Source organism: Scomber scombrus, chromosome 2 (genome assembly GCF_963691925.1).
Source record: "Scomber scombrus chromosome 2, fScoSco1.1, whole genome shotgun sequence".
Classification (NCBI taxonomy): Eukaryota; Metazoa; Chordata; class Actinopteri; order Scombriformes; family Scombridae; genus Scomber; species Scomber scombrus.
The window spans coordinates 13,823,719-13,836,521 of record NC_084971.1 but is presented as its reverse complement, the minus strand read 5'-3'; the positions used below and the strand labels follow the sequence as shown (position 1 = coordinate 13,836,521).

Genomic DNA, 12,803 nt, shown 5'->3' with positions numbered 1-12,803 from the left:
TAGCTTGCTAGCAGGCGGTGTGTTAGCTTTAGTTAACGGGCCGCTCGTCGAGAAGCCAAGCCGGTTATCTAACACCATGTGGCCCATAACGTTAGAGCACACGGAGGCTTCCCGGAGCCCGTCTCTTAAACCAACACCCCCCAAAAAACGGCTGAAATTCAAAGAAACAAGTATGATATCCTGAAATGTTAAGAAAAAAACAATTTATGCTATTAAAATAAGACTAAAGGGCACATTTCGCTACAGAACATGTGCTACGTGCTTACCTTACCGATATCTTGTTTTTTTTTTTTACAACAGACGTGACGTCATGTATATACTGTCCTATTTTTCTGACCTTTGATTGGCCACTTCTGCTACAAACCCCGCCCCATAGCCCACTGTTAAAACAACGCATCAAACAAGAAAGCCGTTGTCAGAGGCAACCGCATTCAATATCGCGAGATAAATCGACCTAATCTTGTCGGCTGGCTGGTTCTCACATTTCACGCATTTCGGTATATATCTTACAGACTTTACTGTGTTTAAAATTTCTTATACGTCACAAAGTATACATATAATTTAAGAAGCATACACTCACCCATTACTTCTGTTTTTTACAGTGATAACATGTGTTTTTCTTTTCTTGCGACGTAATGACCCAGTGGCCTAATGGATAAGGCATCAGCCTCCGGAGCTGGGGATTGTGGGTTCGAGTCCCATCTGGGTCGCATTTAACTTCCTTTTCAGGATCAAATGGGGTTTGAGCGCGAAATTAAATACATAAAATGATTGAGAGAAATATCTTGGTAATATCTGATAGTAATAAAGGTTCACTAAACAGAGATGTACACAAAATAAATTCAACATTAGTAGAGATTTGTCACCCGGCTTTCCTGCTGGATGATTATGTTTGAGCAGTATGAGTTATTTATGAATACTTGAGAATAGCATCAAAACGCAAAGTAAATAAATAAATGTCCATAATGGGAATAGCAAAACACCACTCTCCTGGAATACTTTATCAGGAACATTTAACATTTTCTCAAATCTAATTTATCTTTCAAAATGTTATTTATTTATTTTTGCACTGTCATTGCTTTTTGTTAGGATTCTAGGGTTTTGTCTGATTCCCCTATTCAGTGGAAAAGTCGAACAAAAAATTAGAGGAACCCCTTGTCAAAAATCCTATAGGAATCCAAAATGAACTTCCAGTTAAAGAATTTTACTTGATTTGGAGACCAATGCTTTAGGAATTACAGTATATATCATTACTCTACAAAGATCCTATCAAATTATCCTATAGGGTTAAATACAAATTATTATAAATCCTATAGGATTTTGATAATTTATAATAATATAATGTGGTGGAAAAACTAGTGAAGACATTACATTAAAATAAAAATGCAGCTCCAGCATCATTTAGTTTGGTATCAGCTCTCCAGTCCTGCAGAGGGCAGCAACAGACCAGCACATACAGGTCTTATATTTTCATGTAAAGCTGAAGAGATATAGTAGTAAAGGTGCAAAAGTAATTGATGAGTGATTGTACACATTGCATTTGTTCATGTTGAGTTTTATGAGACTCCTGCTGTACCTCAGTATGGATTGCTGAAAGTACAATAATATGTTACTGTTTGCTTCAGTTTGGTCATTGTAGTTTTAAAGTACTTTTGCAGGCCAATGAAAAGCAAATAAATTATAATGAATCATGCACACAGTGTCTTTACATTTAGTGCGATATTGTTTATGGTTGGCAGATGTGATAGATTCTGTAGGCTTTTATAATGTGTCTGCACTGCGCTCTGCGGGTCATAATGTCTGACCACATTTAAAAATTATTATTAATAAAAATATGAATCGTACTTGTATGTAGTTGGGCGGTTCCACTTTCATGTCCATTTCTGTTCTTTGCAGAGCAGTTTGGTCACTATATTAGCCTATCTAATTGTTTTATTTGATTGTATTTCTAAGTCTCTGTCAAGCACGTTGGTAGACTTATTGTTGTTAAATGTTATTTATAAATACATTGACGTGACTCTGTATTTTTTTTAATATTTAGCAGAAGTGTTAGAATGTGCTCATATTTGCATTTACGCTAGCTTGACGAATACACGTTGTACTGCAGTTCGTAACTTTGACCACTGGGGGCAGTGAAGACTCGTGATTTAATACATTAAAGCTGAATGATTTTTTAATAAGTTTAGCTCAACCCACCATCAGTATTACACATTAGTAGATAAACTGACTATACTTGAAGAGTCGTGTGTTTGTTTGTTTATTTTACACTAAAAGGTCAAACTTCCAAAACCAAGCAAGTAAAACATCATCATTGCAGAGGATTTGCAGTCTGTCAGACACAAAATATCAAGGTTACATTTTACATTAAATCTACTTTGATCTGCACAAAGCCACATTTCTCATCTTTTATTATAACCAGCAAATAAAAAACACATTTATGAATGAAGGGAGTGTCAAGTCGCAGTGTTTATTTCTCTGTTAGGGACGTCCCACCTCCTTCTCCATCCCACCCCATCTCATGCCTAAACTGCCTGTATAAAAGTCGCAGGGATCCTAGCTCCGAAGCAGACCTCTGAGCTTGTCCCCACAGAAAACCTGCAGGATGACTGGGATTACTCTGTTCCTCTTGTTTCTGGTGTTTCCCCTTTACAAGACAGAGGAGCATGTCGTTAACGGTGAGTGCAAAAACATTTTTTCAATAATTATAGTGAGTTGTGTTGGAGGAAAGGCTGATTTTCCTGCACCTACATGCTCAATTGCTGGTGTACTTGTGGCTTTTTTAAAACAAGGTAAATAATGGAAATGACCACCACAACATTCTCTGATGTAGTTTATTATTTGCTGTCTTTTCCCTCATTAATACAATATGTATTACATGAGTTTCATTCTGTTATTTGTCCAACATATTTATTTTTAAAAAATTAAAAATAAAAGTAAATTACCTTATTCCCATAAGGAAATTGAACGTGCTAAAACAATGATTATGTAACAGTTGACCGGCTGGGCAGTTGATCATTTACTCATTTGATGGATTGGGGTTTTTTATAACTTTGGTTCACTTTAAAAAATTAATAGCCTACCACAGCTGTAGATTCTTATCAAATTAATATTTTCCAACCTACGCATAGTAAGGTTAATGAGAGTTATATTGTAGTATAAAGTGTTATATTTTCATGATGAAAGTCACTAATAAACTTCCAGTGAAAGTACTAATAAAAATGAAATCCAAGGCCAATACAAGTTTTAAGGAAGAACAGTTATAATGTATGAATGAACCAGCCTAATGTAGAGGAAGAGAGGCTTTGATAGTGCAGTGACATATAAAATTGTGGAAAATGGCAAACTAAAGTGCTTTTTTTTCCTGTTTCATCCAGAGCTGTACACTCTTATAGAAAAGGGTCAGAGCAGCTTTGTGGATCCAGCTGCGAGCAACCAGAGCAGGCTGGTGGTTAAAGAGCCCTCCCTGCCTATCAATGAACTTCTAGAGAAAAGCAGCAGGACCGGCGATACTAAATTTACCCTCCATCCTCTACCCTCTGCTGTTTGGCCAAAGCACAGTGACCTGGCTCCCATCCCTCGTCACCACAGTCCCCACAACAAGAGCAAGAAGGGCCCCAAGAGTGACCGTCTGATAGAGCTCAACAGTGAGAAAACCAGAGGAGAGGCTGCTGGTTTGCTTCCAAAAACCCTGCTGACAGGAGCTACAGCAGCCGCCAACAACCGTACCGTGCAGAGAACCAGCAGCCAGGACACCCAGTCGAGCATCAGTCCTCCTCAGCAGACTGAGCCAGAGGTACACCCCAACTCCAGACCCAGGGCTCCACCACACCCGCAGCCTGCTCAGCCGCACCAGCCAGCCTCTTCCCCGCGCAGAGATTCCCCCAACCGACGGCTGGACCCAGAGGAGAACCGCCCAGGGAAGTCCAGCCTCTACCAGTCAGGTATCGGTGCAGCGACCCGGAACAACAGCCGCCCATCTGTCATCTTCAACCGGCGCTCCTCCAGCCTGCTTTACCAGTTTGACATCCTGAGGCGAGGTATGGGAGGATTTGTTGTATCCTGACCCTGGAATCTGACCTGTGTATTAATACTGAATAATGAGTTTTATGGTTGAGATATCATTTTCTAAACTCCCTTTTGGGATCATATATCTCAAAAGTTTGAAATTATGCAAGAGTTTGGCCAGCTTGGAAAATCTTTCAGTGTCACAGTATTTATTGCCAGCAGCAATAATCTGTGCTTTGAAGTCTTTGAGATATTCTGTGACATAATCATAGACACAAATACAACATATTTGTATTAGTTACTGACTGAAAAAAAGCTTCATCTGGATTGAACTTTTTCTAATGTAACATGTATTTCCTGCAAAGTCAAAAAAAATTCCTTGAATGAAAAGTAAAAACTGCTTAAAAGCCAAATTTGAAAGGGCATCCTTGTGGCCTACAGGGGTTTACAATGCTTACTATGTAAATGTGATGTCCCAGGTTCGAGTTCAGGCAGGGGCCCTTGTTGCATATCCTCCCTCATCTCCCTCTTCCCTCTTCACTCTCCACTGTCTCCTGTATAATGGGAGGCTTAAAACACACAAAAAATACCTGACAAAAGTCAATCGAGTGACATCATATATACTGACACACAGTCATTGACACACTACAGTGGAGAGCTGTAATGACAGTAATGGTTTTGCTCTCCCCCTGGGTGGCTAATGCACAGCAAGTGTTCTGATATATACGCTATAGAAATATAACGCTGAGATGTGATGTGATCACAACACATACCACCTCCTCCAGTCTCCTGCAGAGGAATGCGACAGCCGGGTTTTGCAATGACAACCTTGTCTTTTCTAATGACACTGGAATGAGAGTCTGGCTCCGTAGGGGCACAGCAGACAGTCACTCTCTTTTCTTCTCATCCCTTTATCCTGTCCTCTGCTTGTCGTCTCTGCAGAGCCCGACTTCACACATGATGCCTTCTGCATGAGTGAGTGCAGGAAGGAGAAGGAGGAGAGAGAGTATTACTGCTACAGTGAGTTTGGTATGTACCCAGTGAGAGACACTGATGAACAGATTCAGAAGTTTTACAGTTTGATATAAGTAATGTATGGCAGCTCAATAGCAATTTTACACATTTTACTCAATAAAGACATTATTTTATTTATTTATAAGAATGCAAACACTTGTATAATAATACAAAAACATGGGTTATGAGAGTTCTGAAAACACATTGTAGCTACTAATGTTGAAAATGGTTTATCCAGAATTCAATTGATTACATTTATTTCTGAATCCACGGTTATGAATTTCCAACATTTTGATATCGGTGATGTTTTTCATGTCCCCAAAACAGCTGTCAATGGGATTGTTCATGACATTGACGTTTTGCGAAAAGGAATACGCCTCATTACGCTGATGGTGAGCAGTGACGGCTTCTACAAGATGAGTCGTCTCTACGTGACCCCAGACAGCTTCTTCTTCAAAGTTCGCCTCCTGGTCCTGGACACCTACAAGTGCAGCAAACCCTGCCCGGATATCAAACTGGGTGAGTGCAGCAGTGAAGCTCTGAAGCCTCTGAAACATAACATTTGACTTCAGTTTAAATGTAGCCAATTTGAACAGTGTGTAGGTGTAAGAGAAGAAAAGTGTTCAGTCCATGCAAGGATTTGTTGTGTAGGTTTAGCTCTCCATGACTAATTCTAATTACTGTGTACATATTATTTATGTTACTTTGTTGTTGGTTTACTTGAGTGGTTACTAATGAATAAAAAGGGAAACAAATCCTTTGATTGATGGTCATATATTATTATGGTTTAGCTGATAATATCACTGGAACCATGTGTGGATCCATTCCAGTATCATATTTAAAGGTGCAGTGTGTAGAGTTTAGTGGCATCTAGTGGAGCAGACTTGGCAGAAATGGAAAATAATATTCATGAATATGTTCATATAATATGTATATGTTGGTATTCAGTTGTTTGCAATCTGTACCCTCACTGCTAGATACCTATACATTCTACACACTGATCCCTTAAGACAAAAGCTACATATTATAGGATATGCATGCAGAGTTTAATCTTTAATATAATATGTACAAACATCCCTCAAGACCTATGAATCATGAAGTTTATAATAAATATCCCTGTGTGGGTGTTTTCCTCATATCAGCAGAATCAGAAACACCTACCTTGTTTTATGCAAACATGACATTGTGTGACTTTTTCCCAACCTTACCCATGTTTTTTTTCAAGGGACCAGATACATTGTCATGGGTCAGATCTACCATCGGAGGCGCCATCTTCCCAATGACCTCCTGAACCTGCTGGGGGGTAAACTGAAGCCCGGAGACGGCCTCCTGAGAAGCAACAACTACGTGAAGAGATTCAACAAACGGAGGCACCAGAAAGCCCTGGAGGCCACCCGCTCCAGGTGTAGGTGAACCCAACATGAGACTATATTGTCCCCTGCTGCAGGGGAAGAGACATTGCAGCCTATGTGAACTGATCATAACCAGCCCCTCAGTATTGTGCAGGAAGGAAGACATTTTGCAAAAAGGAAATGGATTTACTCTCATATGGACTGCAATGATGTATCATAATCCATGTTCATCTTTTTTTACTCAGCTCGGGGTCTCTTTGATAGAAAAAACAGGAATTTTTCATTGATGTAATGTTTGTGGTGTCATACAGGGTGTCCCCCTCAGCCCAATTTAATTTTCTCAAAATTTCTGATATTGACATCTCCTCTTGAGCTCTTTATTCAATCATGGCAGGTACATGAATTCCCTAAAAGCAAATATTTAAAAAGGCATCAAATTAGTACACATCAAAAGGGAAATTTGGCATATCTGAAGCACACGCTCTTCTTTTTATCATTAATTTACAGAAATATAACAAATTATCATCTTGCATGAGTACTAAGCAGCTGTGGCTCAGGAGGTCAAGCTCCTGATGTTTAGACAAATGCACCGCTGGCATGTGAATGGGTAAATGAGAGGCACATTGTAAAGCACTTAGAGAGAAAAGCTGGAGTGTGGGAATTTTACATAAAGGATCATCGTTACATTCAAACCATTGCCAAACAAGTTCACCCAATGCTGATAATCGGGTATCTGTGGCGACATTCCCACACTGGCCAGATGAATGCTCTATGGGCAAAGACCAAGCACCAGAGACTTCTGCCAGCCAAGCCCACTAACTTCTGGTTAGCCCTCAGCTAACTTTAATGGGATGATAAAATAACTGAATTGTGCGGCTCTTCTAGAATATCCAAATGTTATCGGACCGAATGGATCGAATTCTGTTAGAGGAACGACTCATTTCCTGGGGGTTGTGTGCCTCACAAAACTATTTATCCACCATTTTACAGCTACAAAAAAAATTGCAACAGAGTGAAGTGGAGCCTTTGATGTGAGCACATGTCAACAGTGTTTTTGTAATTACTTTCACTGTTTCAGGTTTAATATGCTCCATATACAAGCTTACATGTGGCCATTTTTAGATTTATTAATGTGTGTGAATCAAGTGCAACATTTGTCCTGAGCAAGAAGCATGGTCAGATTATAATCCCTGCACACATATAAACACACATAAAGGAATTATCTTTTTTTTTCTAGCTGGGCATTAGCATGCTTCAAAATATGCATCCACACTTAACAATTGACTACCTGATCCAAAACAGCACGTTTACACTATATAGAGGAGAAACTTAATTCCCATATAAACATAAATCATCACAAATAATTTCATGAAACATGGGAAGCTCGGCTATGATTATACAAGTTCAAAATTTTAAATCTGATTGATTCCTTTGATGAATATATGATGCCTTTAAATTGATATGAATGCAAAATGTAGTATTGCACTGAATTGTTTTGCAACACCCAGTCTGGCATATTATATCACTGTGGTTGTTGGTGAGCAGGAAATACACTATTAGTGTTAAAAGGACCAAAGGGAGGGAATGGAGAGTCTGAAAAAGGAGCAGCAACAAACCCCAGTGGAGGAGGAGGAGGGAGGAAAAGGGAGAGAGAGAGAGAGAGAGAGAGAGAGAGCGAGAGAGAGAGAGAGAGAGCACAGGACCTTTGCTTGTCAGGAGGGCGGCTTATTTTTTTTAACTTTAATTATGTGTCCACGATGAAATGTCTGCCTGAATAGACTGGGACATCAAAAGGGGCCTTGCTGAATGAGGAGGGGGTGAGTTGTTGTAGGGACTAAGCCATAAATCTAATCGCAGGAATCTGATCCTCTCCACACCTGAACACATGACTCGGAAAAGTGCCTCCGTAATAGCTCTTCTTTGAGAGGGCTCTTGTTTTCTTGCTTACTCACAAACACGTAGTCCTCTGGGAAGGACAAATCCCAAAGGGGGAATTTCAAGGCAGATTCAGAGAAGAGGGAGGGGTGGGGGGCAAGGTGGACAATGAATAAAGAGGGTTATATAAAATGACAAAGAGAGAGGGGGGGTATTTGATCTCCCTTTGTGTTCCCAAAGGGATAGCTTCTTATTTAATCAGAAATCCCTGGCTTGATTGCAGTATGACCCTGAGCTCATGCTTTTTATAAAAGGGAAAAGATTTGCACTGAACGCTGACATTGCTTTATTATACATGAACCCAATAAAAATGTGTATTTGTTTTGTACTGAACAACTCTGTGAGGAATTTATTTGTCTTTAAAACAACCCCAACACTCTCGCTACTCACTATCTGCCTGCTGACTGGGAGGATATCTTCAACATTGTTCCTGATTTTCTTTCCCAGCGATTGCAGAAAGAGCCTCCACATAAGTAAGACACTCTAATTAGAGTTTAACAACCGTGGTCTCCATCTGGCCTCTGGGAAGAGAAGCTGACTTGAGAACTTGGATGTTGAGGCAGGAGCAGGGCTGAGCCTCTTCTCTCCCCCTCTTGTGCGTCTGTCAGCTCGGCCGCTCGGTTCCCAGGCTCGAAGAAGCCTCTATCTGGGATCAACGCTGGAGGGAGCAGATGCAGGCGGGCAGGAAACAGGAGCCTGCTCCACATCTTGGCTACTATCGCAGCAGGAGGACATTCCTCATCGCAGAGGATGTAAAGGACGAGGAGGAGGGAGAGAAGGGGGTGGGAGATATCTCCTATTTGCTTCCTGTGTGATAGCCCTCAAGCCACAAGGGGGGAGTGAGAGAAAAAGAGACGAGGGTGGTGGAATGAAACCACTTATGGCTTGTGGTGCAGTGCTTTCAGCCTCCATGCACAACTTTGGATTGAGTGGGGGGTTAAAACAGGGAGGAGGGGGAGAAGGGTGTGAGAGGAGAGTGAAAGGTCAACCTTGACGGTGGGTCTTATGTGTACTGTTAGTAATATGATCACAGTAAGACTTTGTATGTGTGTGTCATGGTCATGACCTTGTCTTTCAGTACTCACAAGTAGCTTTATTCAAGGCCCCGGATAATTGACAAGAGTTAAGCTACAGATTTCAATTCGTCAGGCAGACAGATTAACTCACTAAGGGACCCTGGAGCAAAAATGAGTTGTGGGTCTTCATTGATTCCCTCTTTTCTCCCACTCTTTGAACTGTGTCTGCATGCATCAAGTAAGCACAAGATATAAAGGCACTAAAGTTGTGTGCACAAGATTTGGGCCTCAAGAATTCATGTGCTTTAATGACGCATACAACTTTACAATTTTTTAAATTACTACATGCTTATCTTTTTTAAGCACGCACGCACGCACGTACGCACACACACGCACGCACACACACACACACACACACACACACACACACACACACACACACACACACACACACACGCACACACACACACACACATACACACATCCCAGGCACACACATGCACTTCTCTCTGGGCAAGACGTTACCAGCACATATTCAGTTGACAGTGATCTTTACCTGCACACTTAAAGTAACATCCAAAGACAGTCGTGTCAAAACCGATCATGTTAAGTATTCATCAGGCTTCCTTAACCCTTACATATTGTTCAGGATTCAAATTTGACCCATTTTTACATTTAAGAGCTGTAAAAACACCTTATACACATATAAAAAAAGCTCAACTCTCATTCATTAGTGTAGTTTGCAATGTTTCGGTCCCTCAGATACACCTGATGAAGGTCTGGGGACTGAAATGTTGCAACTCATTAAAACTATACTAGTGAGTGAGGCAGTGTGTTGCAGCTTTTTTTTCAATATTAAAAAGATTAAAAAATCAGCAGTCAAGCATGTTATATTCATCATATTCTATACATTCATTAATGACTGATTGGGAATTTATGAATGTGAATTGGTGTAGAGACTGACTATGAGTCAGAATATGAACAGTCTGCAAGGGTTAAGGAGACAACTCTTGGTGACAGGTCTGTCCAGATAGCTTGTCCTGGTCTTGATCTTTACTTGCCATACAAGTCCTCTCTTATCTGGAACAGCTTCAATAACTCTCCCCATGATCCAAGAGTTACAGAGTGCAGAGTCATCCACAATGAATACAGTGTCTCCAGGAATGAATCTGGGCTTGACCCTGGTCCTCTTTTGACATTCCTGAAGCTGCAGAAGAGGCACTGTCCATCTTTTTCAAAACAAATTGGAAATATACTGTACTTGTTTCCATCTGTGGACAGCATGCATTCTTCCTTCTGGAAGAAACCAAGTGTCAACGACAGCCAAGCTTTGAGGAGCAAAAGGCGGATTCGGAGAACCGAGGTTATTAGGATCTGTGGATGGCGCTGCTATTAAGAATAACTTCTACTTCACAGAGCACTGTGTGGGGACCATCTTCATCAAGGGTTGGTACCCTTAAAGCAGAGTTGAAGACTTTCCCAATGGGGTGAATTAGTCTTTTCCATGCTCCTCCATGATGGGTACCAGTTGAAGGGTTAAATGTCCACTTAATACCTCTCTGTAGGAGTTCCTCATAGATCTGAGATTGATCCCATTGTTCAATAGGCCTTCTCAACTCTGGATTGGACAAAATGAATGCCATTGTCTGAGTAGAGTTCTTTGACTTCTCCTTGTCTTGCTATGAATCCACATAAGGCATTGATTAAGAAATAACTATCAACTGATGCTGCTACTTTGACTAACTAATTCTGCACCTTTTCACTTGACTTCTTCCATGTTTCACATCCAATGGACCAAAACAATATACTCCCCTTGAGGTAAATGGTGGTTCATCTGGAGATATTCTAATGTGTGGAAAATTTGCCATCTGTTGGCTGCCCAGAAAACCTTGTAGCTACGACATACAACACATTTTGCTAAGATCTTTCTCATAGCCACACCAGCACCAGTAATCCAATACTTCTGGCGTAGCCTTGCCATCATATGGGTTTTACCCCTGTGGCTGACTTCCTTCTACACTTGTCTTGGGATGATGTCAGAGACATGCAGATCTTTGGTCAGTATGACTGGATGCTTTGACTCTTGAGGCATAGCTGCCCTAAAAAGCCATCCACCGACTCTCAAAATACCATCTCTATGTTGTTATATGTGGCTTGTCCATTTCACATTCTGTCCCTTTTGGAGGATGGAAAAGTCCTCTGGGAATCTTTTCTTTAGACAAAATCTGATTATTTCCAGCCTCAAAAAGGGGCAGAATGTTAAATGGACAAACCACACATACACAAACCAGTGCTTGAGAGATAGTGTTTTTAGAGTCCGAAGATGGCTTAGTAGGTCAAACTGTGATCCTGGAGCCTTCAGCCACCCTGAGGGTCCGGGGCCCTGGGGACAGTCCCCAATTTGTCCAGTTGGTAATCTACCCTTGCTGCTGTGTAGTTATGCCATGATCCTTGACACGAATGATCTCTCAAAAATTAAGAGAAGCAACAACTGTAACTGTAATTGTACAATCTTAAACTGTGTAATATGCAAAGTGATATGAATTAGTGAAAGTAAGTGAGAAGCCATTGAGCTTTGTGGTGTGCCACAAGGTTCTGTCCTGGGTCCTACTCTGTTGGCCTTGTATACATTTCTCAATGAGCATTTTTAAGATGTCCTCCTATTGCTGCTATGCAGATGATATTCAATTATACATCTCACTGAAGATTCATAATGTTGCAAAATTATACATTATATATTCAAGGATTTTACTTATCATTCAGCCATGTAAGTAGATGAAAGAGCAAAATACAGTACTCAGGTCCCGTGATTAAATATACATCAATATATAAACAATAATATACTAATATATATTGTATATTAATATAATATATATTGACATATTAATATATCAGTTATGTATACATAAACATATATTAATATACATATAAACATACTGTATACTACATATCTATATACAATACCAGTCAAAAATTTGGACACACCTTTCCATTCACTGCAATGAGAAAGTGTGTCCAAACTTTTGACTGGTACTGTACATGCATATACACAAATATGAGATAAAATAAAGAACAGCCTAAATTAGACGTAAGTGAGCAGTGCAGTGTGCGGTCAGAAATCTTCACAGTGAGAGGCATTACAGCAGCAATGAAATGTAGCTCAGTGTGTAAATTCAACACGTTTAAAAAATAAGTGAAGACCCACCTGTTTTTGTGTAATTTTTGTGATTTGTCCTTTTGTGTAATTTTTACTAATTTTATTCATGCTGTTATTCCTTGTTTTTGAAATATGTTATATAAATAAACATACAGTTTCACCGCAAGACAATAATATAAATACAATGCATAATAACAATTTTGGATACCTCTGTATGACGTACTCCAGGGTGTATGTAATGAGCAGAGACAATCAAAGAAAACACAAGTCTTTTAAAAACTGGTGCCAAAAACATTACTTTATTATCTAGGATGAAATGTCCTA

General features: G+C 40.1%; 1 protein-coding gene and 1 non-coding gene across 2 annotated transcripts; both read left to right on the top strand.

The window, feature by feature from the left end:
• Positions 1 to 637: 637 nt before the first annotated feature.
• On the top strand, positions 638 to 710 carry trnar-ccg (transfer RNA arginine (anticodon CCG)). Its single transcript has one exon. It is a non-coding gene; the product is annotated as a tRNA-Arg (tRNA).
• A 1,892-nt stretch (positions 711 to 2,602) lies between these two features.
• Positions 2,603 to 9,121, top strand: LOC133985826 (UPF0450 protein C17orf58 homolog). The gene is made up of 7 exons (XM_062425547.1): positions 2,603 to 2,675; positions 3,375 to 4,037; positions 4,948 to 5,034; positions 5,347 to 5,538; positions 6,245 to 6,424; positions 6,683 to 6,765; positions 8,915 to 9,121. Exons 1-7 carry the CDS (start codon positions 2,603 to 2,605, stop codon positions 9,119 to 9,121), a joined length of 1,485 nt encoding a protein of 494 aa, XP_062281531.1.
• The last annotated feature ends 3,682 nt before the right edge of the window (positions 9,122 to 12,803 follow it).